The following is a 26,031-nucleotide window of genomic DNA, read 5'->3' on the forward strand; positions in this document are numbered from 1 at the left end:
CTAGCCTGGGGTAGGGCTTGAGTGTCCCCTCCAACATTCATGTGGAAATTTAATTGCCACTGTGGCAATATTAAGAGGTGGGGGGCTGGGTGCGGTGGCTCACGCCTGTAATCCCAGCACTTTGGGAGGCCGAGGCGGGCGGATCATGAGGTCAGGAGATCGAGACCATCCTGGCTAACATGGTGAAACCCCATCTTTACTAAAAATACAAAAAAGAATTAGCCTAGTGTGGTGGCGGGCACCTGTACAGGAACTCGGGAGGCTGAGGCAGGATGGCGTGAACCCAGGAGGTGGAGCTTGCAGTGAGCTGAGATCGCGCCACTGCACTCCAGCCTGGGGGACAGAGCAAGACTCCGTCTCAAAAAAAAAAAAAAAAAAAAAAATTGGGAAACAGCATATAAAAATATTTTGCATTATAGGTAAATTCTGAAGTGACTTGAATAGTTTTGTAAAATAATTAGTTACCTGTGAATAAATGTAGATTTTGAAGCACAACATTCCATTGAACTCTGTATTTCCCTAGTTACTGATCTGCCATATGAATCACGACAATAAATTAGACATTTTGCTTTAATTCATATTTCTCATTATGACTGTATCTTGCAAATGAGGCAAAATCAGATGTGGCCAAAAGGTACAATTAGTTTGTTTGCCATGGCTGAGCTATGAGGTTCTCTCAGAGTCTCTGCCCTATTGCAGGGCCATACTTTTTAGCTGCAATTAATTGGATAACAGATTATTTTCATGTAACTTTCTTTTCTTTTTTTAAAAAATATTTTCATTACAAATTCTACATTTTCATGTGGAAAATTTAAAAATGTCTGAATACATAGAGATAAGAAATTGCCGGGGAGGCACAGTGGCTCACGCCTGTAATCCCAGTACTTTAGGAGGCCGAGGCAGGTGGATCATGAGGTCAGGAAATCGAGACCAACCTGGCTAACACGGTGAAACCCCATCTCTAGTAAAAATACAAAAAAAAAATTAGCCGGGTGTGGCGGTGGGTGCCTGTGGTCCCAGCTACTCAGGAGGCTTAGACAGGAGAATGGCGTGAACCTGGGAGACGAAGCTTGCAGTGAGCCAAGATCGCACCACTGCACTCCAGCCTGGGCGACAGAACAAGACTCTGTCTCAAAAGAAAAAAAAAAAAAAGAAATTGCCCAGAATTCTGTAATCCAGAGATATTATTATTATTAAAATTTTAATTGCACTTTTTGCTTAAAAAATCTTACTTATTTTTGAGACAAGGTCTCACTGTGTCGCTGGAGTGCAGTAGTGTGATCTCAGCTCACTGCAACGTCTGCCTCCCAGGCTCAAGTGATCCTCCCACCTCAGCCTCCTGAGTAGCTGGGACTACAGGTGTGTGCCACCATGCTCAGCTAATTAATTTTTTTTTCTTTTTCTTTTGTAGATATGGGATCTCCCTATATTGCCCACGCTAGTCTTGAACTCCTAGGCTCAAGCAATCCTCCTGCCTTGGCTTCCTGAAGTGCTGAAATTACAGGCATGAGCCACTAAACCTGGCCTGCATTTATTTAAAACCTTTTTGCAATTTATCTAGATAATGTGCACACTTTCAATGATACCATGTATACATTTGTGTGACCTCTTTTCATCAGCTTTTCTCTATGTATTTATGTATTTCTCAGCTTTCCATGATATAAATAGGTAGCCAATTACATATTATAAATATGTTTTGTTTTGTTTTTTTGATTCTTACGGTCATCTAAATGGCTCTCTTTGGTGTGTTGGTGGGGGAAAGGGAGTGTACCATTAAGTAGTCCATTAATTTATCAAGTTATGGTCAAGTTGAGTAGTCATTAATTTCCTAGAATTTTGGTTTTTCAATTTTTAAGTAGAGGCTGTTTTCATTTTCCTACCTCTAATCACCTAAATTGCAGTGTTTTGGGGACAGAATACCAAACTAGTTTGTGATAATTTCTGCCATTAAGAAAAAGGTATTCAAAGGACAGTTCTTACCAGTTTTAGTGAATTAGAAATACTCAGTGGATATGATACACCAGTCTGAACTGACTGGATCAGAATCACCTGGGCGTTTGTTAAAAAATATCCTTCCTGTGATCTCAGCTTGGACCTACTGAATCAGAATCTCTGAGGAGGGAGTGTCTAGCCACATCTGCCATTTTCACAAGCTCCCCAGACCACTGTGATGCTTGGCCAAATAGCATGGATTGAACCATAGCGTGGGAGGACCTTGTTGAAATGAGATTTTGCTGATTTTTTTCCCTCATTGAAGACGAAATATGCATATCCCCTTTCCCTTCAGCTGCTCAGCATACATCTATTGAGATCTTATTATGTGCCAGTCTCTGTGTTAATGCCAGGGAAATAAGGATATACTTGAGTCCTTGCCCTCATGAGGCTAGAAGTCCTATGAGAAGAGACTGATGTTTTAAAACTTGAGGAAAAGAAATGAAGCAAAGGTAAAGGGAACTGGACTCTTCTCTTCCCCTAGTGCCTGAACGTACCATGCCAAACTAAAATCCCTCCCCATTCTTCATACCCCAGGATTCCTTCCTCAGGGAGGTACCTGAGCCCTCAAATAAGTTACATGTAGAAACTCCAAGGAAACATTTCTTGTATCAGTCTAGCGCTATTTCTAACCTTAAAGAACTTTAAACACCTTGTGTGCTTTGCTTTTCACAAGTTATTTATTATAGAAAATTCAAAGCATCTACAAAAGAGAACAGCAAAGCAAACCCTATGTACTCATCACACAGTTTTAACAATTTTTACTTCATAGCTATCTTCTTTTGTCTGAGCTCTCACCCTATCGCCCCACTCTGCATTACTTCTGTTCCATCATTTCACATGGAAATATCTGAGCCTAAATCTCTAAAAGAAATGGACTCTTTTTATAGACATAACCACAGCACCACCAGGATCATATCTAAGACATTAACAATCATTCTTTAAGTTATCATCAAATGCGGCATCAGTGTTCATATTACCCCATTGTGTTACAAAATGTCTGTATAGTTTATTAAATCAGGATCCAAATAAGTATGTTCATTGCAATTGGTTGATACGTCTCTTAGGTAACTCCATCTCTTAATCTTTTCTTCTTGTGCGTATGTTTGTTGTTGTTGTTGTTGTTGAAGAAATCAGCTTTGTCCTATAGAGTTGTCCGTAGTCTGGATATTGCTGATCATATTCCCATGGTGTCATTTGTATTCCTTATAAGTCGATGGTTAGATCTAGAGATTTTCCCTGTTAAGTACATTTTAGTTACACTTTGGGACATGAGTGTGTCTTCTATGCCAGGTGAAAACTGTTGGTGAGAGGTTGAAGGAGCATAGTAAGGATTGGTGCAAACCTGGCAAATGCATCATGAGTGAGTAGTAGCAGGGAGGAGAGTGAACACTGAGTGCCCACTGTATATAGCCACACTACTAGGTGCTTTCCGCATGCTTCATATAAATCCAAGTGCCATGTTGTGTATGGGGGGTTAATTCCATTTCTATATGAGGAAACTCTGGTTCAGAGTTAGAGGAGTCAGGATGGGTACTAGGGCCTGGTCTTTCTAAAGTGTGTCATCCTCTTGTACCTATACACATGTGGCTGCAGGACTAGGCAGGCAGTATCAGTGAGTACAATTACACAAAGATGATGAGAGGTGGCCCTTTCATTGGCCTCTGTGTCAGAGTGGAGGGGACAATAGGAAACAGGCCCTGGTTAGAGGAGCCACTACCGAACTCCAGTCTTGCCGTCATGCGGGAATATGGATCCAGTGTTGCCAGATCTTTGAGTTTTTAGCAGAAGCCAAATATCTGAGTGTCTATAGGAAATCTCTAGATCTTAAAATATTAGCTGCTAATTCAGATTTCTAAAAACACAATCTAATGCAGCACTCTGGGCCAAACCGACCAAATCTGCAGTCTGTCACCCCTGTTCAACACCACGTTGCTGGGAAGTATGTCAGCTGCAGACCGGCACTGAAGACCAGAGTAAACTGTCAGAAGTAGATATTGCCCTTGAAATTGGAGAAAGAGACTGTTAAGCAGCTCTTAAAAGACATGAAATGACAATGAAGCAAATCTTCAAAAGGTGAAGGAGCAGAAGTCTGAACAGATAGAGTGTGACAAAGGGACTGCTTTCATTATGTATCCTTCTCTTGTTCTCACAGTGATTGAGTCCTTGCTGTATCCCAAATGGTATTCTGAGCACTTTGTAAGTAGGTACAAGCATTATCTCATTTAAATCTCACTGCAACCCTGGGAAGAATGAACTACCTATCATTATCCCTTTTTTATAAAAGCTTGGAGAAGTGACAGGGCTGAGATTTGAACCCAGGTGGGCTTCAAAGCCTGCTTACTCACTTAATAGCCCATACAGTTATTCTTCCATTACATGGTTCCTCATTCAAGGCATAGAATATTAGGAGTTGGAATTCCCTGACTGTGGAGTCCCAAAGCTTTATGCTCTACTCTCATGAGCTTTCAATGAAACACTTAGTAAAAATCTTTCTTTCTTTTGGCCAGAGCTTGATGAGTCTGAGCTAATTTATATAGATGACTTTCATCAGCTGGCATTTACATCCCAATTTTTAATTAGATAATTCCTTTCCCAAACACTTCATTTATTCCTATTTCAATAGAAGGTTTACAACAGAAAAAATCAATTTATAAATGAGTATCATTTGTCCTACTTTCAGTTCAGCAGGAATGACAATCATTTAAAAATGAATTTATTAATGAAGAGTATAATAAAATAATTTCTCCTTTGCTTTTCTGGAAGGTGGTAATTCACAGACATTGAATTTAAATGTATTCAGTCTGCTCACTAAAGGTGGTAGTGTGGAGAATAGGGAAGCCTAGCTGGATATTTGAGTTTCATTCTTTACATAACTAAAGGCAGTTTGTCATCGGTACTTACAAGACGTGTAATAAACCAATAGCTTATATAGACAGTTGTTTTCTTTTTCTTAGGCAGCTCAAGGCTTTCTTTTTAATGGGTAAGGTAACTGATGAGGGATACTGTGTGCATCATTGAGATAAAGGGGCAAGGCGGGCTGGCAGTCATGCAAAAGAACCCTTGCCTTGGCTCAGAGCATTCACGCCTTCAATAACTACTCACTGAACTTGAGGACAAAGACCTTTTCTCCCACACAGCTTCCTCCCTCCTCAGCTAGACATTCTGTATGCGGTCTCCTAGTTACGGGAGTACAGTACTCCAGTCCCTCAAGCCTGAACTTGGGCCTCCTGCCACCAGTCAGAGGATGAATGTTGGTACACGCAGCTCCTTTGCAGTAAGCTCCAGGGAAGCACTACTGTCTTGTTCCCAAGAGGAAGTCATGAATCCTGAAAGAAGTTTGTTAAGGAGGACAATGGTGGTTAGAAAGTAAGCTTAGGGATGCTTTACCATAGCCAATGGCACGGTAGCTAAAGCTGGATGGTCTAATACGGTAGCCTCTGGCCACATGTGGCTCTTTAATTTTCTAATTTTTATTTCTAATTGTGGTGAAATGCACATAGCATAAAATTTACCATCTTAATCATTTTTTAACTGTACAGTTCAGAAGTGTTAAAGACATCCATATTGTTGCACAACTGATCTCCAGAGCTTTTTCATCTTGCAACACTGAAATCTGTACCCAGACTGTAAACAACGCATTCCCTTCTGCCCAGCCCTTGGCAACCACCATTCTACTTTCTATTTCTATGAGTTTTACTATTCTAGGTGCCTTACGTAAGTTTTTTCATGACTGGCTTATCTCACTTAGCCTAATATTGGCTGTTTAATTTGAAATTAATTAAAAATTTGGTTCCTTCATTGCACTAGCCACATTTCAAGTACCAGATAGCCCATCTGGCTGGTGACTACTGTATTGGATGGTGCAGATAGAGACTATTTCCATCATCTCAGAAAATTCTCCTGGACAGCGTTGGTCTGAAGGAAAGCTGGTGGCTCGCACTGAGAACCGATTGGAGGAGGGCCTAGGAGAAAAAGTAGCAGATATTTTTTCATGCTCTGCCAACGTAAATAATCTGACTTCTTTTCTCTACCACAAAAATGATACCAGCTACATGATACCTTTACATTTACAACTTCCATCCTTATCCTAAACTTCAGTCTTTAATATCTCCTCTCCTCCCATAGCATGCAACATTAATCAGTTGGAAAACACACAGAACATAAATGTATAGTACAAACTACAGACAAATGCACTTTAAAATACTCTTAACAAGGGCTTCTTAGGAAATGCCTGTCAGCCTACCCATCTATGGGAGTTAAATTGGAGTGTTTCATTAATTAGAACTGTCAGTGTATTGCTAACCTGGCAAGAATCCTAATGGATATTTGCCACAAAGAAGCCTTATTCAGCAGACCTGCCCTTTTAGCCTGTTGCTCTTAAGTTTTTTCCTTAAGACTCACAGTAAGAAATGTTACGTCTCAACTTAATACCTATAGACACTTATATGTACATGTGTATGTACCCAAACTTGAAATTAGAGTTTCTTGCATCAGTACTTACCCTTACTGTGTGAGATGCATAAATTCTTTCTAAAAATGCTTTTCTAAAAAAACTTGTTCCCATCCACTAAATTGATTCCATAAACCACAAAAAGGCCACAACATACAGTTAGGAAAACCCTGCTTTGGACACACCCGCATCCAGTTTCAGGCCTATAGCGTAACACTGCAACCCCACTCCCATTTCTGGGTCCCCACGGCTCAGAAAGCAGCTTCAGAATTATGCCTCAAAACAAGTAAGTTTTTTAAGAAGCCATCAATTATGGCTTTATTTCTGGACAAACTGTTCACTGATTTTAACACTGGTTTAAGTAGAATGTAGTTATGATGGAAAACCCCATATCAAATGCTTATATTCTACTTTTCAAAGCTGAATATAAATAAGTTTTCTCATGTTCTAAGTTTTTGTATTCGTGTATGTGATTGGGAGTTAATTGAATTTTAGACTCTTTTTTTTTCTTTGTGAAGGAGAATATACATTTCATAATATTGTATGAGGTTATAAAGGAAAGGGAGAAAAATCTTAAAGTCGGCTTCTTGTGTCATGCATGAATAATTTAACAGTTTTTAAGAATCATGTAGGCTGGGCACGGTGGCTCACGCCTGTAATCCCAGTACTTTGGGAGGCCAAGGCAGACGGATCATGATGTCAGGAGTTTGAAAGCAGCCTGGCCAGCATGGTGAAACCCTGTCTCTACTAAAAATACAAAAAATATCCTGGGCATGGTGGTGGGCACCTGTAATCCCAGCTACTTAGGAGGCTGAGGCAGGAGAATTGCTTGAACCCAGGAGGTGGAGGTTGCAGTGAGCCGAGATCACACCACTGCACTCCAGCCTGGGTGACAGAGCAAGACTCTGTCTCAAAAAAAAAAAAAGAATCATGTAAACAAATATTTAAAAATGCATGTTTTATGTAATATATAAATGACGTAACGTCAGATTTTTTTTTCTTTTTAGTGTGAATATCTGGTATGTTACCCAATATTTTGACAAATAATAGGAAGAGAATTGAGTTCCTTTGAACCACTTTCAGAAGGGTTTCATCTCAGGTTCATGAGAGCTCTGGCTTCCAGATTGGCCAGTTTTTCTTTTCCCACATGGACAACCGTAGGAGGCCAACTCACTATATGTGTGAAACATAGTAATGAAACTTTGTGTGCTCTCTGAGCAACTCTGAGTTGGGCAGGGTGTAAAAAAGGTAAAAGAAAGTATCAGAGAACAATGCCAAATAAAAAAATTCATCCTAGCTATAACTCATATAAGAATTTGCCCCTTTTGAAATTTCAGATGTATTAGGATATAGAAGCAGAACTAAAATTTTTCTTTAAAATAAAATTCCTAAATTGCTGTTCTCTCCTGGGTTTACTTCAAAAATCATTTCTGGGATTATATCAATAAAAATACTTATAGGAAAGTTGGAAATTAGAGGAAAAGATGAAAAAGCAAAGAATATTTCACTGCTTGGCTCCCACTGTTAATATTTTGAGTACATTTCCTGGGCAAGTATTTGGGCATAGTCTTTTTCTACGTATATTTTAAATAATTAAGATAATTTATCTTGCCCCCTCAAATCATTTCTTCATGCAATTAAAAACTCTTCACAAACATATATTTAATGGGCTTATAGTATTCTACCCGATAGATGTAGCAGACATTTTCAGCCAGTTCTCTGATGCTGGACAAGTAAGTTTCAGTTTTTCACCTGTATGAATACCACTATGTGAACACTTATGCATACCCCTGCCCATATTCCTGATCGTTTCCTTAGGGTAAGTACATAGAAATGAAATTACTTACTCTATTTTCATCATTTCCATCTGCTTTGTGGTTTCCTTCCTATCACAGGCAACTTCTTTGACATTGTCTGTCTGCAATTGTCAATCTAAAACCTGGCTTAAAAGCCTTCAGTGATTTACTGTGTATTGTGAAATAGACACCAAAGTCCTTGATGTGACCTTCAAGGCTCAATGTGGACCTGCCCATCTACCCGCCTCTCCAGGCCTCTTCCCTCCTTTCTCTGGACTCAGTTGCATCAGCTTTTTAATTTCTTGGCTCCGTACCTTTTCCCTAGTTGCAGGGCCTTCAGGCCTGCATATCCTCTCTCCGAAGCATTCTCCCTCCATTCACCTGCCTTTTGTGGAATAGAAAGTGAGACCTCTGCTTAGAGGAGGTGGGTGGAGGTTTGAAGAAAAGTGAAGGTGTCATAAATTCATTTAGGAAATAGAGGAATTGGTCAGGCAAGTACACAAAGGATTCCCAGATAGTAATGAGGGCCACTCCCATGGTGTTTTCAGAGTCAGGATATCAGATTCGCACCAAGAGAAGTGTAATTGGCATCTAGAACTATGATCACCTTTAACTTACATAATCTAAGTCAGCCTGGTGGGTTCTGTAGTTGCTTCCTAATGTTTGTTTTCTTTAGTCTTCCAGAAGTGTCCCACCTCCTCTTTGCTAATTCAATTTATTCAATTCAATTTATGATGAAAGCACATTTTATCCTTAGAATAAGAGGACCTCACAAATAAGTACTTCTGAGATCACTGGAAGGCTTAATATGAAAATCTTCATTTCTGGGTTTCTTTGGGACACTGTATCACTGTTCCGTCCAATGGAGTTTCCACTAGCTACATGTGGCTATTTAAATGAAAATTAATTACAGTTTTGAATAAAATGGAAAACTCTGCTCCTTCATCGTTCTAACTATACTTCCTAGCTGCCTGAGGCTAGTGGTCACCATATTGAAAATTCTTTTGGAATTTTCTACAGAAAATTTTCTTTTCAGAAAAGTCGTCTCTGAAGCTAGTCAGTGCACACATGGTGATTCAGGAAAAATTAATGGACAGTTAGCCTGGGCTAGTTTGCTCCTAGATGTGATGTATAATTTGCTGGTTCATCTAGCTTTTTAATTTTTAAAACAGACGTTGAAACTCTGCTCCCTGCTGGCATTCCCAGTCATTCACAAAATTCAGTGGAAAAGCTGGCCTCCCTTGGCCCACATGCCCCTAGGCTTCTGTTGCCTGTATCCTCCTCATGATCATACGACCCAGATGACTTGCTGACTAAGCAGGTGCCTTGGCCGAATAATAGGTGCTTGCCCCAAACCCCGTGGGTTTTATTTATATTCTATAGATAAATCTCATAAATGCATTTTGGTGGATTTCTACCATTTTTAAGGATCAAATAAAGTAAAGTTCTGCTCCTAGGCAAGACACCAGCTCTTTTGAAATGGCCCAATGATGGGGAGAGAGGGAGCATATAAGATACTCAAGGCATCACACAAGAGAAATGCATCCTTTCCCCATCTTATCTTCCTCTGGGTCTGCTTCACTCTATTTGTCTCCACCAGCAATTCCCCCGATGCCCAGATTCTAGTAGCACTCTATAAAGGCGTTTGATTTCATAATTATTCTAGGTCTTTCTTGTGCATGCACATTCTTTGTTTATCTCTCTCTACTCCTCCAGTCTGAAGATAAAGCCGTTTTTGTGAAAATGGGAAAGGTTAAGGGGAGAAGGAACTGGAGCCTCTTTATCTTTCTGGCTTTTCTTTCCCAGAGGGAAGGGGTGATATTTTACTGAGCTAGGAGGGAATTATTTTCAGAATTGTGGGGGGTCCCCCATTTCTCTGCACTCTGGGGAGAGGCCTACCGTAAACAATGCAGGGAAGAACTCTTGAGTGTGCATATAGACATTAACCTGAAGTAGACTGGATATAGAAATAGCAATACAGTCCTGTACAAAGAGGTTTCTAAACATAGAATATTGATGACTCTGCAGTTTGATAATTGCTCTAATTAGGAATGAGGCAAGTAGATTTTGATTGGTTTGCTTAACAGAAAATTTTAGATAGAGCTCTGTTTTAACTGTGAAACCCAAAATAAAGTTGCTTTGTTTTTTTTTTTTTTTTTTTTGAGACAGGGTCTCACTCTGTGCCCAGGCTGGAGTGCAGGGGTGTGATCTCCACTCACCGCAGCCTCAGCCTCAACCTCTCCAGGCTCAAATGATCCTCCCACCTCAGCCTCCCAAGTAGCTGGGACTACAGGTGCACGTCACCACACCCGGCTAATTTTTGTATTTTTTGTAGATACAGGGTCTCTCCATGTTGCCCAGGCTGGTCTCAAACTTCTAGGCTCAAGTGATCTGCCTGCCTTGGCCTCCCAAAGTGCTGTGATTACCGACATGAGCCACCACACTCAGCCAGCAAATAAAGTATCCTATACTTATGCAGCCTCCACAGTTTGCATAATATCTTCTGAAGCATCATTTTGTTTGATACTCATGATAAACCTGTGGGCTAGGGCAAAACATTTGCAAAAGGGAAACCTAGGCTCAGAGAGGTAAAGTATCTTAAGCAGGTCACACAGCTAGTGGGTGGTGGAGCTGAGTTTTGAATCCCATTCTAGTGCTTCTCTGAAAACATTGCTTTACTTCTCACTTATATTTCAGACTTGTAAAATAAAACACATGGAAGTTGGATAATTGATGATACAAATACAATAGCTGGTACATTATATAATGTTTCTTGAGTACCTGTAATGCCAGGGGTTGGGGAAAGGGCTACTATGGTTGGATGGCATGAGTCCTGCCTTCAGGGAGCTTTCTTTGAAACAGGTAAAGAAATATACAAGCAACAAATGTACATTATTTTAGAACAAAATGGATGTGTAGTGCTTGTGGATGCTGAATAAATGAGAGTCCTTTATAGAAGTCTTTATGAGAGAAAGGGGTTTTGAATCAGATCCTGAAGGATATGTACAAAGACTAAGGGAAGGGCATTCAAACCAGGTGCAGAGGCATGGCGGGAGAAAAGAGAGATGTTAGAGAGTCAGCTTCAGTATGGCGGACTATTAATAAACAGAAAAAGAACACTTGTTTATCACTTATTTAAAATCTGCTCTGCATAAGACTTAGTGTAAAGCTGCGGTTACAGCGGTGTGCAAAAGAGAAAGGTCCTTGCTTTCATATTGCTTAATTTTGCTGGGAGAGACTAAATATTGATGGTTGGTAATAAAATAAACAAGCATTTCAGATTATGATAATTACTTCGAAGGAAAAGGACAGGATCCTATGAGAGTGTATAGTACAGCAACACAAATTAGAGTACTAGAGTGATATTTGAGCTGGTATGAGAAACAGCAGGAGTTAACCAGGCAGATAGTTTTGGTACAGGAAGCAGGGAAGGGAACGGTTAGGACAAAGGGTGGAACATGTGCAGAGGTCTGGCGGGCACTGGAAGAACTAGAAAAAGGCCTGTGTGCCGGCATTGTGAGAGTGGAGGGGTGAGTGGTAGAAGATGGGGCTTGGAAGGGGGGAGCAAACTTCATCATATTTTGGTCTTTATTCCAAAAGCCTTGGGAAACTGCTGAAGTATTTTAAGCAGGAATGACGTGATCAAATCTTCCTTCTAAAAGGATCACTTTGGCTGCAGTGTGGAGAATGTTTTGGAGTGGGGAGTAATAGAGGTTTTGAAGCAACCCCTCAGGAGGTTACCATAGTGGTCCAGGCTGGAGATGATAGTGGCTTGGTGCAGGGTGGTGGCAGTGGAGGTGGAGAGGAGTGGGAGGTTTCCATAGAGATTTAGGAGACAGAATGTACAGTACTTGGTGACATATTAGATAATGGAGAAGCAAACGGCAAGGATGGTTACCTTGGCTACCAAGATGAAGCTTGAAAAGGGAAGAAGATGAAATCAGCTTCAGATATCAGGCAGGCAGTTGGGTCTGTAGGTCAGAGGCTTAAGATGAGAACCCAGCTGCAATTAAATGTATAAGTCATCAGCGTGTAACTGACAAGGGAATCGCTGAGCATGGATGCATTTTCCCAGATAGAAAAGAGCATTAAATGAGGAAAGAAGGATGAAGCAGTGAGAATGTACACTGGCCAGGTAGAACAAGCCAGTCCAGGAGCAGCTGGGGAGGTGGACAGAAAACCAAAAGGTGTTTGAGTGTTATGTCATCGAGGTGGAATAAAACTACTAAAAACAACAAAGCAGGGTATCTTTCAATTGATCTCTAGACCCATTTCCTCATCACACCCCAAATCTGTTATGTGGTGTGGTGGCTATGCATCTCTGGATCTGAGACACTTGTGTAATTAGTATTAAGGTATGTTTATTTATTATTTTATTACTGTGAACAGATTGCAGTGTGTGTATGTGTGGTGTGTGTCTGTGTCTTCTGCCTAAAACAATAACCTCCTTTCCTTTCTCCCACGTCACTGCACTTTTGGCTGCCGCCGTGGTTTGTTGCAAATCTGAGCTCATTTAATCCCACAGAGTATTAAACAATATCTGGTCTTGGTGGCTCTGTCATTCCACTGCAGGTGCCCCACCTTCATTTGCCAGCTGGGATCTTTTAATGAGCTAGCGGTGCACAGTTGAATAGTAAAACCCTTTTAGCTGGTGAAATATGTTTGAAGAACTCACCGTTGCAATGTTCCATGTGAGGCCTACTTCCACTCTCGCTGGCATTCTCTTTTCAGGATGGCTGCAGCTCCTCCAAGTTACTGTTTTGTGGCCTTCCCTCCACGTGCTAAGGATGGTCTCGTGGTATTTGGGAAAAATTCAGCCCGACCCAGAGATGAAGTGCAAGAGGTTGTGTATTTCTCGGCTGCTGATCACGAACAGGAGAGCAAGGTTGAGGTACGTCGTGCATTGCAGTCTCGTGAGTAACACTTACTCTCTTTTCTCTTTTCTTGGAAGCTTGCTCACAAGTCAGAGCTGTCATGTCAGTTCTGCTGATTCCTGTTTCCATGCAGGTTTGCTCATAGCCTTGAAAACAAGGTCATGGGAGAGCTCTATGCTCATTGCTATGGCCGTTGTTTTGTAATTAAGTAAAATATGTACATAGTTCTGAAGTGAAATCTAAAAAACAAGATTTATTCACAGAAGTCTGACTTCTATCCTTGTCCCCTTTACTCCATGATCTTTTCCCCTATAGGTAATCAAGTTTTGGAAGATCTTGGTTTATCCTTTCATTTGCAAAATTACACATATATATGTAATAAATCACATACACAGGTGTGTGTTCATCCTGGTCCCTTTCCTCCTTTCTTTGATTAACAGCAGCATGCCATGTATACTTTTCTCTACTTTGCATTTTGTTTCATTTTTATTTTACTATTTTATTTTCTTCAATCAGCTTTCTAAGGTTGAATCTCTACTTTGTATTTTTCAACTTAAAACATATTCTGGAGATCACTCCCTACAGTACATGCAGCTCATAATTCCTCATTTAGAACTGCATGGTGTTTCATTCTATGGATGTTATCATAGTTAACCAGCCCCATATTGCTGCTGGACATTTGGGTTGTTTTCAGTCTATTGCTATTACAAACAACACTGAAGTGGATAACAGCCTTATGCATCTGTCATAGTGTCTGGCCTCAGTTTATATATTTTTATCATGATAAAACATTATCCATTCTTATTTTGAGTCTTTTAAAAATACTATTTTTGTCAGTATTTCTTTGGGATAGATGCCTATAAATGAAATTGCTGGGTCATAGGTAAATAAAAATGTAGTTTTATTAAATATTATCAAATTTCCTTCCATAGGTGGTGTACCATTTTGCGTTTGCATCAGCACTGTATGACAATGCTTGTTTCTTCATATTCCCAGAATGTGTTGTCAAACTTTCACTATGGCTATTTTATGTTAATTGTACTTTCTGCCATTTTACTAAATTCTTTTATTGGTTGTGTCAGCTTTTACCATTGATTCTCTTGGGGTTTCCAGGTATATTGTTATATCACCCGCACATAGAGACTGTTTAGTTGTTCTTCTGTCTTTAATTGTTTTCTTGTTCTATTGCTTTGGCTTATATCTCAGGTTTTATGTTAAGTAGTAGTTGAAATAGTGGTTGTCCTTGGCTCTGCACCTGACCTGAGTGGGGCTGTCTCTAGTGCTTCCCTATTAAGTAAGCTGGTGATTTTGGGATTGAGATTTATGTAGTTTTATGTGCCATTGTGCCTGAGTTATGTTAAAAAGTATACATAAGCCGGGTACAGTGACACATGCCTGTAGTCCCAGATACCCTGGAGGCTGAAGTGGGAGGATCACTTGAGCCCAGGAAGTTGAGAGTAGCCTGGACAACATGGTAAGACCCCATCTCTTTAAAAAAAAAAAAAAAAAAGTATACATGAATTTCTATTTTGAGTATTTCTAAAAATAACAACTCAGGAATAGATATTAAATTTTGTTAGATATCTTTTCAGGACTTATGGAGATAATCACTTTTTTTTTCTTTATATTTATGTGATAAATTGAACCATCTTTGCATTCAGGGCATAACCTTCTTGGTTATGTTTTATTTATAAGTATATTTACCTGTGTGTGTTTCTCTGTGTGTGTGTTTAGATGGTAATTTGAAATGAAAATCTGCAGAAAATAAATTAGGGCTAGTAAATGAAGAAGCTCTTTTCACTGCATAACCTCTATTCTTTGGTGCTCTGTGCTTCACAAAATAAACTGATTTTTCTGATGTTTGTGCTTGGTTTCAAATAGGCATTCATCAATTTGTATTTTCCTTTTTTTTCTTAAACTCTTCCATTACGTCCAATGTGTATTTTATTTTCTTATCTAAATCTTAAATCACTGGCTCTGTTTCAGTTCTTTAAAAGCAGTAATCAGCACCAAAGAGGAACAGAACTCTATGAGGGGCTGCTTATTTTACATGAATTTAACAAAGGCACTGAAATGAACAGGCAAGTGGGCAGGACTTCACATGGGCTGTCTGGATGGTCTGGTGGCAGACTGTCTCCTACTGTGCTTTCACCAGACCCACTTTCCTCTCTTACTGAGCCACTAACTTAAAAACCCCTGAAACTTTAGTGAGACTTTCCTTTCCTACAGGTGAAGAAGAGTGCTAGGTTCCCTGGTGAGCATGTTAGGTTTTAAAGGGGTGGGTATTCATCAGTGAGTGAATGTCCACGTTATTTGGGTCCAAATGTTTCTCTCTTTTCCTGGAATAGAGTGGACTCTGTGTGGATAAAGTTTGCTGGTTTGAGTTGTTACTGACCTTCCCTGTCTGTCCTTCCTGAACATTTCTACCCTTTTTTTCCCGAGAGACATACAAACTAAAATAATCTTTGATTTTCACATGGGCAGATTTAAGTTCCCAAAGGTGGCTGCACCAAATCCCATCCCACGTGCCCTTCTTCCAGTGCGAAGGGCACTCCTCCCATGAAGAGGGAAAGGTGAGTCTACACCCTTCACTCTCACTGTGAATCTTTGAGGGCTTGTGATTGCTCTGACCAGTGGAGCATGGTGGAAGTGATGCTATGTGACTTCCAGGGCTGGGCCATAAAAGGATACAGCCTCTCTCTCTCTCTCTCTCTCTCTCTTTCCTCTCTGTCTCTCTCTCTTGTTCCTCGGTCTCTCAGATGATCCCAGGCCCCAGACACTGGAGTGGAGACACATTATCCCTGCTATTTGCTGTTCAAATCCATGAGCATTAAAAACGTTGTTTTATACCACTAAATTTTGGGGTAATTTGTTAAGTAGCCATAGTAACTTCAGAAATCACACAAAGCAATTTATAAACATGTCTGAAATGAATATTTCAAAACATTTTGTTTTCTTTTTTGGAGGATAGGCTACATAACTCTTACTTTACTCTCATGGTTACAATTATTTTAAGGGTGAGGCTAGATTTCTTTTGCTAGTTAACCAATGGTATATGATTACTCAGATATATTTAGGTTAAATCCTATCCCCTTCCATAAGTACAGTGTGATATATACCATAATTAGCCTCTAAGGCAGCTCTGACCTCTCTTCTGAGTTCCATACCTGTGTTTTGAGCTTCCTCTTTGCATTCCCACTTGCATATTCTGCAGGTGAAATAACCTCACAGGTAAGAAGGCAAATTCATTTCCCCCAGCTCATATATCCCTGTTGCTCTAACAGCACCATTGTCGGCCACGTTTATGCTAGAAGCCCACAGGAAACATTGACCCTCACTTCCCCCTGCCCCCATCCCCAGTGCACAGGGACAGCTGTCACTGAGTCCCGCTGCCCCCTCTCTTGTGTGTCCATCTCCTCCCCGCTGCCTCTGACTCATTCAGACTGAGTCCATCTCTCTTCTGCTACAATCTTATTCGTCCCTGGGTCTCTTTCTCCTGTTTCTTCTTCCTACAGGGTTACCAAAATTTTCTTCCCAGTACATAGCTCTATCACTCCCTTGCTGAAAAGTGTTTCGTATTGTTTAAAGGATGAGAGTCCAAGCTGATTTGTGTGCCATCAGAACTCTTCCCAACTGGCACCCTGCTCACTTTTCCTTTCTTTTATTTTCTTTCTTTTCTATTTTAAATTAATAGACTATTTTTAGAGCAGTTTTATGTTTACAGAAAAATGAACGGAAGGCACAGAGTTCCTAAACAGCCCCTTACCCTGCCCCCAGTTTCCCCTGCTAGTAACGTCTGGCATCAGTATGGTACATTTGCTACAACTGATGGGCCAATATTGACACAGTATATATATATTTTGTTTTTTGAGACAGAATCTAGCTTTGTCACCCAGGCTACAGTGCAGTGGCATGATCTCAGCTCACTGCAACCTCCAGCTCCCGGGTTCAAGCAATGCTCTTGCTTCAGCCTTCCAAGTAGCTGGGATTACAGGTGCCCACCATCATGCCCGGCTAATTTTTGTATTTTTAGTAGAAACGGGGGATTTCACCATGTTGACCAGGCTGTCTTGAACTCCTGACCTCAAGTGATCCACCTGCCTTGACCTCCCAAAGTGCTGGGATTATGGATGTGAGCCACTGAGCCTGGCCTGATACAGTATTATTAACTAAAGTTCATAGTTTATACTCTTTGTGTTGTATATCCTGTGGGTGTACCTATATGTATAATGACAAACCATTGTAGACTCATAGAGAATACTTTTGCTACCCTAGAGATTCTGTGCTCCACCAATTCACCCACCTACCCTAGCCCCCAGAAATCACTGATCTTAATGTGTCCATGCTTTTGCCTTTCCTAAAATGTCACATAGTTGGAATCATTCAGTGTGTAGCCTTTTCAGATTGGCTTTTTTAACTTAGTAATGTGCATTTAAGGTTTCTTCCTGTCTTTTCCAAGCTTGATGATGCATTTCTTTTTATCATTGAACAATATTCCATTGTCTGGATATACCAGGTTATTTTTCCATTCACCCATTGAAGGACATCTTAGTTCATTCTAAAGTTTGGCAATTATGAACATAGCTGTTATAAATATTTCTGTGCAGTCTTTTGTGTAGACATAAGTTTTTAACTCATTTGGCTAAAGACATTTTAAAATGCAGTTTTTCATTTTGAATAGGTAATCATATATTTATGTGGTTCAAAGATTGAATGATATTTAAAAGGTTCACAGTAAGAAGTCTTCCTCCCTTGTCTCCATCCTGTATAACTCTTTTTATTAATTTCATGCATATCCTTCCAGTATTTTATGCAAACACACACAAAACTGAATATCTGGCCTTATATTCTATTTTTTTGTGTGAATGCAGCACCTTATGTACACTACTATTAAACATGATTTTTTAATATGTAACTTTGAACTTACAGAAAAGATCTGCACTTTCCTATTTTCACTTAATAACATTTTCTAAAGATTTTTCCATATCTAGAGATTGTCCTTATTTTTTTCTTACAGGTACATAGTAATCCATTGTGGAGATATACCGTAGTTTATTTAATTAGTGCTCTGTTGGTGGATGCTTGGGTTCTTTCCAGTATTTTGCTAGTCCAGAAAGTGCAGCTGTGAAGAACCTTGTACATAAGTCATTTTGTGCATGTATAGAGATAGCCAGTGGATGTACTTCCAAATGTAGCATCATTGGGTCATAGGGTAAAGCTTTTATAAGAATTGACGTCCATACGTGTTGTATGATTTCCTGCTTACTTTTCTATTCTCATTCTTAGCTGAGCCCTCTCAGCTTGTACTCTAGGCCCCAGCTACACTGAACTGCTTGCCATTTCTTGAGCAAATAACATACTTGCCATTTTTCTGTGCTTTTGCTCTTTCTGTCCTTTGCTGAGAAGATCCTTCTTCTCCCTTCCTCTCATCTACTTGGTAGACTTCTGTTTATCCTTCCAGGCCTCAACACCAATATCCCCTCCTCCCTTTAACCTGACACTCCTCTATGCATGTCAGTTGAAATTTACCACCACCTGAAACTAGGAGGATGAGTTCTGGCCGGGGAGAGAGGGGTCCTAGGTTTGTGTTTTGCCTCTCCCTTTATAGGGTCTTGGGCCTTCGAGCCTCTCTGAAACTCAGTTTCCTTATTTACCAGATAGAGATCATAATACCTCCCTCTGCCTGCATTACAGGCTTTAGTGAGACACGCATGAGCTGATGCATGAAAGCACTTTGTAAAGCTTTAAGGAGAACATTAGGAAGAAGGATTTTTTTTTTGTTTTTTAAAGAATGAACTAATGTTGAGAATTGCTGTGACTCCGGGTCTCAGTTCCAAAACTGTCTTTGGCACATCACATACTACTGAATCTGCTTTTCAAACTTACTCTTACCCCTTTAGTTCCCTTACAGTTACATCTGTCTCCACCTCCTATACTTCCCAAGTACAGAATGATGGGTTCTTTCCATATTTAGGTCTAGGAGCCACAATTACTATCACGTAACTTTTATACAAGCAACTATTAAAATACAGATTTTTAAACTATGAAGAGTAAGAACTTTTCGTAAAAACCCATCTATTCCTCAGCCATTTCATGACATTTTATTTTATTTTATTTATTTTATTTTATGTTTGAGACAGAGTCTCACTCTGTCACCCAGGCTGGAGTGCAGTGGCACAATCTCAGTTCACTGCAACCTCTGCCTCCTGGGGTCAAGCGATTCTCCTGCCTCAGCCTCCCAAGTAGCTGAGATTACAGGCATGTACCATCATAGCCAGCTGTTTTTGTATTTTTGATAGAGACAGGGTTTCATCATGTTGGCCAGGCTGGTCTCAAACTCCTGAGCTCAAGTGATCCACCCACTTCGGCCTCCCAAAGCATTGGGATTACAGGCGTGAGCCTTCACGCCCAGCCCAGTTCATGACATTTTAAACACATATCCTGAGGTTTCCCTAGAAACCTCATACTTGAGTGTTGAGGTCCCAGGAAATAATTTTCTAAGAATATAACCCTCTATTTTATAATTTAGTATGTAATAATTTAATTACATAAATCATTTAATAATTATATAATTTAATTACATATACATAATTATATTATTTAATAATTATATTGTTTAATAATTATATGAAACCAATTATATAATAGATGGTTATATTTTCAGAAAATGATTTCCTGGGACCTCAACACTCTCAAGTATGAGGTTTCTAGGGCAACCTCTGGACACATGCAAAAATCATGCAATAAATCGTGTGGACTCCTCATTCATCCACTCACCCACCTGCCAACTGATCCTCCTTTCCAGGCGGCTCTCCCTTCAACTTGTCCACTTAGCCACCCTCTATCCCCCTGTCAGTCAGTCCCATCCAGCCATCATCTCCATATGTCAAATTCACTGTACTTAAGACTAGAAGAGTGAGAAATAAGATCCTCCAGCACAGAGTTCCTCAGTTTCCGAAATTACACTGGATTTTTTTTTTCAGCTGCAATTTGCAGATTGGAACATCCTAATTTATATTCTTTAGTCTTTCCCTTGTGTATTCTGGGCTTTTAATAACATCTATAACATCTCTTTTGGTTGCAGGGTAGGATGGGTAAATAGGTATCAATATTTGAAAGCACCTCTGTCCTCTCTGAGGATGCATCAGAGAACTCATATCAACTTTACCCCAAGTCCTGCCCTCCCTCTAGGTAGACGTGTTGAAGAAGCAGAGGAATAACTTCCTGGATTATGGTGTGCGGGTGTGTGTGTGTGTGTGTGTTTGTGTGTACGTGTGTATGCATGCATGCTCATGGATGATACAGGTCCATTCCTACATGGTTGAACCTTCTATTTAGGAAAAAAAATGGATCCAACATTAGACTTCTTTTCCAGAAAAACAGTGGGATTTTGGCTAAGGTTTACATTACTTATACTTGGTGTCCAAGAGGCTAATTATACCAGAATTTATGGAGACAGAATTCTTTATAACAAAGTTAGATTTGACACATAATATTTTTTAAAAGAGTCTTTCTTTGTTAATAAATATTGTCTTCATTATTTCCTTTTTTAAAGTCTTTATCATTTCCTCATTTTTTTTCAAATTAGCTTAAATTTTTGTCTGTTTTCCACTACATGAAATACTGTATGGATTCAGTGTCATCAATGAGTTTATATAACTTTCATGATTTGGGGAAGGCTTTTGGTAGATCATTTCCCCTTTCTTTATCATTGAAAATATTTACAAGAAGAATAGAAAATTACCAGTTAATGATGGCTGGTAGCATTGTTAGTAAAATTGTCCAGATGGAGGCTATATTTGTGGTGTGTGGGGTGTGTGTATGTTGCGGGGGTAGAGGGAGCTGAATTTTAATTCTGAAAGTTATTTCTTACAATAGGAAAGTACAGGTCATTCTGGAATCAGAGAGAGCTGAGCAAAGCTTCATGACCACTGGGCAGATTTGCACTATTCCTTCCTTCCTTCCTTCCTTCCTTCCTTCCTTCCTCCCTCTCTCCCTCCCTCCCTCTGTCCCTCCTGCCTCCCTCCCTACTCCCTCCCTCCTTCCCTCCCTCTCCCTGCCACCTTTCTTTCTTTCTTCCTTCCTTCCTTTCTTTTTTTGTTTTCTTCTAGCAAGCTCCAGAATCAGGAGTCCCCAGTCTTATATGGAGTCAGAAGTGTCTCCCTCACTTCCAAGAGAGCATGGCTTAGCAGAGGACTTCCTTCCATAATGTCCCCTTTCCCAAATGCATTTCTGATCTCAGACCTTTGCATTGTTCCTCCCCAAAGATCTTATGCTTCAGTGAAATAAAAAACAGTTCTTCTAAAGGATGGTTGAGGATGTTGTCCTCTGATCTCAGCACCTTCTTTTGTCTTTATTTAAACTTATATGAACCTTAAGAATACATTTCCTAAAACCAGTCAAACAGCAGGCAAGACACTGGGGTAAAAAATTAAATAAAAACAAACATGCAGGGCATGGTGGCACACACCTCTTGTCCCAGCTACTTGGGAGGCTTAGAGGGGAGGATCGCTTGAGCCCAAGTGTTGGGAGGACAGCCTAGGCAACATAGTAAGACTTCATCTCCAAAACAAACAAAAAATACACACATACACACACACACACACACACACACACACTCTCACATATGTAATTTAAAATAAATAAAAAATCCTCAGTGATAATTATCAATGCTCCTTTAGAGCTACAAATTTTTAAAAGCTAAAAACATCTCTCCAAAGCATCCTATTTTCCTTGCCATCTTCCCCCACCCTGAGAAGTTTGGCTGACTCATCACCTCATTTCACAGTGGTTTTTGCTGGTGGTGCCAGGGTTGTGTTCACCATCTGAGTACAGTACGAAAGGCACAATGGTTGTGTTTCATTAATTGAAACGTCTATTGTGTGAGTGTCTCTGTTTCCCCTTTCACTGGTTGGTATCCAGAAATAGTGTGTGCTGGAATGTGGATGGGTTGAAGTGATGGCATAAAGCTGATCTTGCTTTTCATTTCCGACGTAATCACACAAAACAATGAAGGGCTTGCTCTGCAAAATTGTTTTTGTCTTTGGCTCTAGGGTCTTTTTGAGGCTCATGTTTTCTATCCTCCAACCTAACCTGGCAGGTGGTCCCTGAGGGAGTGGCAAGCTCAGGACAGGCGAATCCTTGGAAACCCCCTGATTAGCACTGGGCATGCTGACATTTAGAAGTATGCTTCTGCACACTCCTGCTCTGGGCATTCTTATATTGTTATGTGACTTGGGCACCCAGAAGTCACACTAGCTGACAGATTTGTTTTATGAAAGGCTGGGTGGGAGTGGCCGTGGGGCAGAAAGACCAAGTGCTCATCTCTTTCCACAGTTCACTTTAATAACCAAAGCTGAGACCAGAACCATCTCTGTAAATATCCATCTTTTTTTTTTTTTTTTTTTTGAGACAGAGTCTCGCTCTGTCGCCCAGGCTGGAGTGCAGTGGCCAGATCTCAGCTCACTGCAAGCTCCGCCTCCCAGGTTCAGGCCATTCTCCTGCCTCAGCCTCCCGAGTAGCTGGGACTATAGGCGCCCGCCACCACGCCCAGCTAGTTTTTTGTATTTTTTAGTAGAGACAGGGTTTCACCGTGTTAGCCAGGATGGTCTCGATCTCCTGACCTCATGATCCGCCCATCTCGGCCTCCCAAAGTGCTGGGATTACAGGCTTGAGCCACCGCGCCCGGCCGTAAATATCCATCTTTTAAGGGGTGAACACTTTCCTTTTTTCTTTTTCTTTTCTAATAGAAATTAAGCTAGGAATTTTGACTTGGGGAACTAAATTGTTTTTGCCACACAGAAAGAAGATGTCAGGTGCTTTTTGGCTATTTGTACCTGGAGAAACCTCTTTTGCTTCCTCAAATCCGACTTCTCTGGCTCATTAATAATGTGGCAGTTGTAAAGGTGGGTGGATTTTATATTTTAAAATGGCTGTGGAGTTCATGTTCTAGATGGCTGACTTTACCAAGTTTAGCTAATTAAATTTTGTGTGAGTGTTCCTGATTTTGTGAGATTTGCTCCCAAAGTGGGATTTTAAGTAGCCAGTCTATCTACATGAGACAAGTGTGTTTACCCCTCTCCCACCTCACCTTGTTGTGATTAGCCAGATTTAAAACATAATGGAGCAGGTGTGAATGGCTGTCATAGAAGAGCCCTTATGAGGCCCATGCTCTGTGGCCTGTGACAAATATGCAGCAAGGGGCATGTGTTACAGGCTCGGGGCCCGGCTGCCTGGCTGCCTGGCTGCCTGGCTTTCGGTCTGGTGCTTAGGAGGGCTGATTGGGCCCATCTGGCTACTTGGGGATCCCCTTCCTTCCTCACCATTCCGAGTTTGGCCTGAAAAGCAAGTTAGCTGCATATATTTTGAACTCCTACGAAGACCATCTGGTCTTTTTGATTCAGTTGTCAACATTTTTTTAATCAGGCAGTCTGTATTAAGCCCTTGCAGTTCTGTGCCTTAATGACATCATGGCAGCTCCCCCACATGGCACAGCAGACACCTCTGTGGACTTTGGAGACCCTTGACATGCCCCTTCCTCTCTTAAGTCCTTAGCCACCTTGATGGCTGGCCCATTTTTTAAAGTCAACTCAGATTCCTCCCACTTGATACAGCCTCTAGAAGACCATGCGGATGTGTTCCTCATTTCTTTGAACTTTTACCTTCTATGCTCCCTTAGATCTTTGTAGTTTCTCCATCCGTCCACTCAGCCACCCATCCAAAAAAAGGCTTATTGATGCCTGATATGTACCAGACTTGGGGTATGTCAGTGAATTAAATAACAAAGATATCCCCTTTCCCTCTTGGGGCTTACACTCTAGCTGGGGGAGATAGTATACATAAACAGTACATGCAATAAGTCCGTCAGTTCTATAGTATTTCAGAAGGGGATAAATGTAATGGAACAGGAAAGAGGAAAAGCAGAGCAGGGTTGGGTGGATCAGAAGGGCAAAGCAGGAGGCAGTGGCAAGATGCTGCAGGAAGGAAGCAGGCAGGCCTTGGAGACCCTGAAGCTGGCCTGGGCTCATAGGAATTTGTGTACATGCCTTTGCCTTCCTCCCCAACCAAAAGGACAGGGCCTGGGCCTCCTCACTGATTTCTGCTTGCAGCATTTAGCACAAAATGCTTTGCGTGTAGTTGATGCTCTGTAAATAATTGGGAAAATAGAAATGAGCGTGTAAAAATGAATTTGAGGACAAATAAACCATTTCCTAATTTTTACTTCTTTTCCTGCCCTTTTAAAAACCTGTATAATAAATCTGTGCTTAAGAAGCTGAGATTAGTTTTCTATTTACTTGTTGCTTTCAAGACAAAAGTTGTCACTGGCACAGGGGTTTTGGAAAGTGTTGGTCAATGCCTGGACTACTTTTTGACATAGAGTGCAATGTTAAGATGTAAACGTCAATTCCATTTCAGAAGAGCACAGAGGAGCAGTTTGATTACTGCTGTGGCCAGCTTTGTGCTCTACAAGAATCATTGTTGTTTTTTTGAATAACTAACTTTTGGGAACTGCATAGGGGACAAATCTTGAGTATATTTTATTGTTAGTTTGCCATGAAAAATTCAAGAGTCTCTTGAAAAACTCTGGATATAATTAGCTTTCAGTTTGCAAATATTTATCGAGTTAAATGACATTATCCCAGCGCACAGCAACACCTAACATGAATTGTGCAGAGCCAAAGTCACCTGACCAACGTGTTTGCCACACGGGTTTCAGCTCTTACATGAGGTTTAGCAGTTATGGGAAGTCAATACAGAATAGCTTTGTGGGCTGCATTCAGTCGATATAGCTGGGTCTTGAGTTATAAAAAGAAAGATCTAAGACTGCTGTTGCTTTCAGCTGCCCAATTTAAAACGTAAATGACTCCTGCAGCTGATAAAATTCTCCCTTGAGAGTTCCAGAGCACTGTGTAACTTAGAGACTTGAATTCAATACAGCATCTACCACACAAAGAGTGTGTCATAGGCTCATAGAATGTCAGAGTCAGGAGGCCCCCATAGGGAAGCTAGTTGCAGGTTCCTCTGCCGTGGGTCACAATGTGGGGAGGGAAAAGGGAAGCACAGGAGGGCGAGACTCTGAGGGTTACCCACACCCTGGTCCTGGGCCTCTTCCTCCCTTTGCCTGGACATACTTGGCCTGATTTTATTGTGCTTATGATTCTGTGTAAGAGTTTGTATGAAGAAAGTGTTCTGAGGTTAAAAATACTTGGGAAGAAATAGTTTGACTCAAAGTAGCTCCCTCATTTTCCAGGTAAAGCCACCGCAGCCTGGAGAAGGTAAGATGCCCCACTAAGTTGCATGTTCTGCAGTTCTGAGAGCAGCTGAAGATGCACCTCTGTGGGACTGTTTCCTTCTGTGTCCACCTCTTTGTCTTAGTGTGAGGATCAAATGGGACAGACAGGAAAGCCCACAGTGTAATACAGTAGTGAAATGCAAATGTTATGATCCTTTTCTGTTTTCCACCACTAGAGCAACCATGTAAGTTATCAAACTGTGTTACAGGAAACCCCAATAGTCCTTGCAGGGGGACTCAGGGTTCTGCTTTCTTTAGACAAAGATCTTCCCTTTTATCTGCTTTCTATCTTAGGCTTCTAGATAAAGTTTCTTTTGAAGGTAGGGCTCGTAAATAGCTGTGTTCAATATTGGTGAATGCTGGCAGCCGCCTGTGCCTGTTGAAATGGGCAGGCTTAGGATGTTCAGGATGATGACTGGCTGAATAGCTGGTTCAAGATGATTGCCCTATTACGTGAGCACCGGGAATAGATTGGCATGAGCCACACAGACGAAACTCACCATGGAGACTTTTGAGCGGCATTGTGAAGATTTAAAAATCAGGGTATTCCCAAAGCCTTTTATTTTTTGGCTCTGTTTATAACTGACACGATGGTCCAGTATAAGTACCCAGAAGGAAATGAGG

At 40.7% G+C, this 26,031-nt stretch overlaps 1 protein-coding gene across 8 annotated transcripts in view; it reads left to right on the forward strand.

The window, feature by feature from the left end:
• The window catches only part of SCRN1 (secernin 1), an 87,483-nt gene that overhangs the window by 10,167 nt on the left and 51,285 nt on the right, over positions 1-26,031 (forward strand). For 4 of the 8 annotated variants that reach the window (XM_023188374.2, XM_023188375.2, XM_023188370.3 and 1 more), the window contains exon 2: positions 12,973-13,132. In XM_023188374.2, coding sequence (XP_023044142.1) covers positions 12,974-13,132 — 159 coding nt within the window. In that variant the 5' untranslated portion in view covers position 12,973. Of the gene's footprint in view, positions 1-12,972; positions 13,155-22,940; positions 23,021-25,368; positions 25,391-26,031 lie in introns of those variants that run through there. The other 4 variants (XM_023188372.3, XM_023188373.3, XM_023188376.2 and 1 more) reach the window with 3 other exon arrangements.

This window comes from Piliocolobus tephrosceles, chromosome 8 (genome assembly GCF_002776525.5).
Source record: "Piliocolobus tephrosceles isolate RC106 chromosome 8, ASM277652v3, whole genome shotgun sequence".
NCBI classification, from domain to species: Eukaryota; Metazoa; Chordata; class Mammalia; order Primates; family Cercopithecidae; genus Piliocolobus; species Piliocolobus tephrosceles.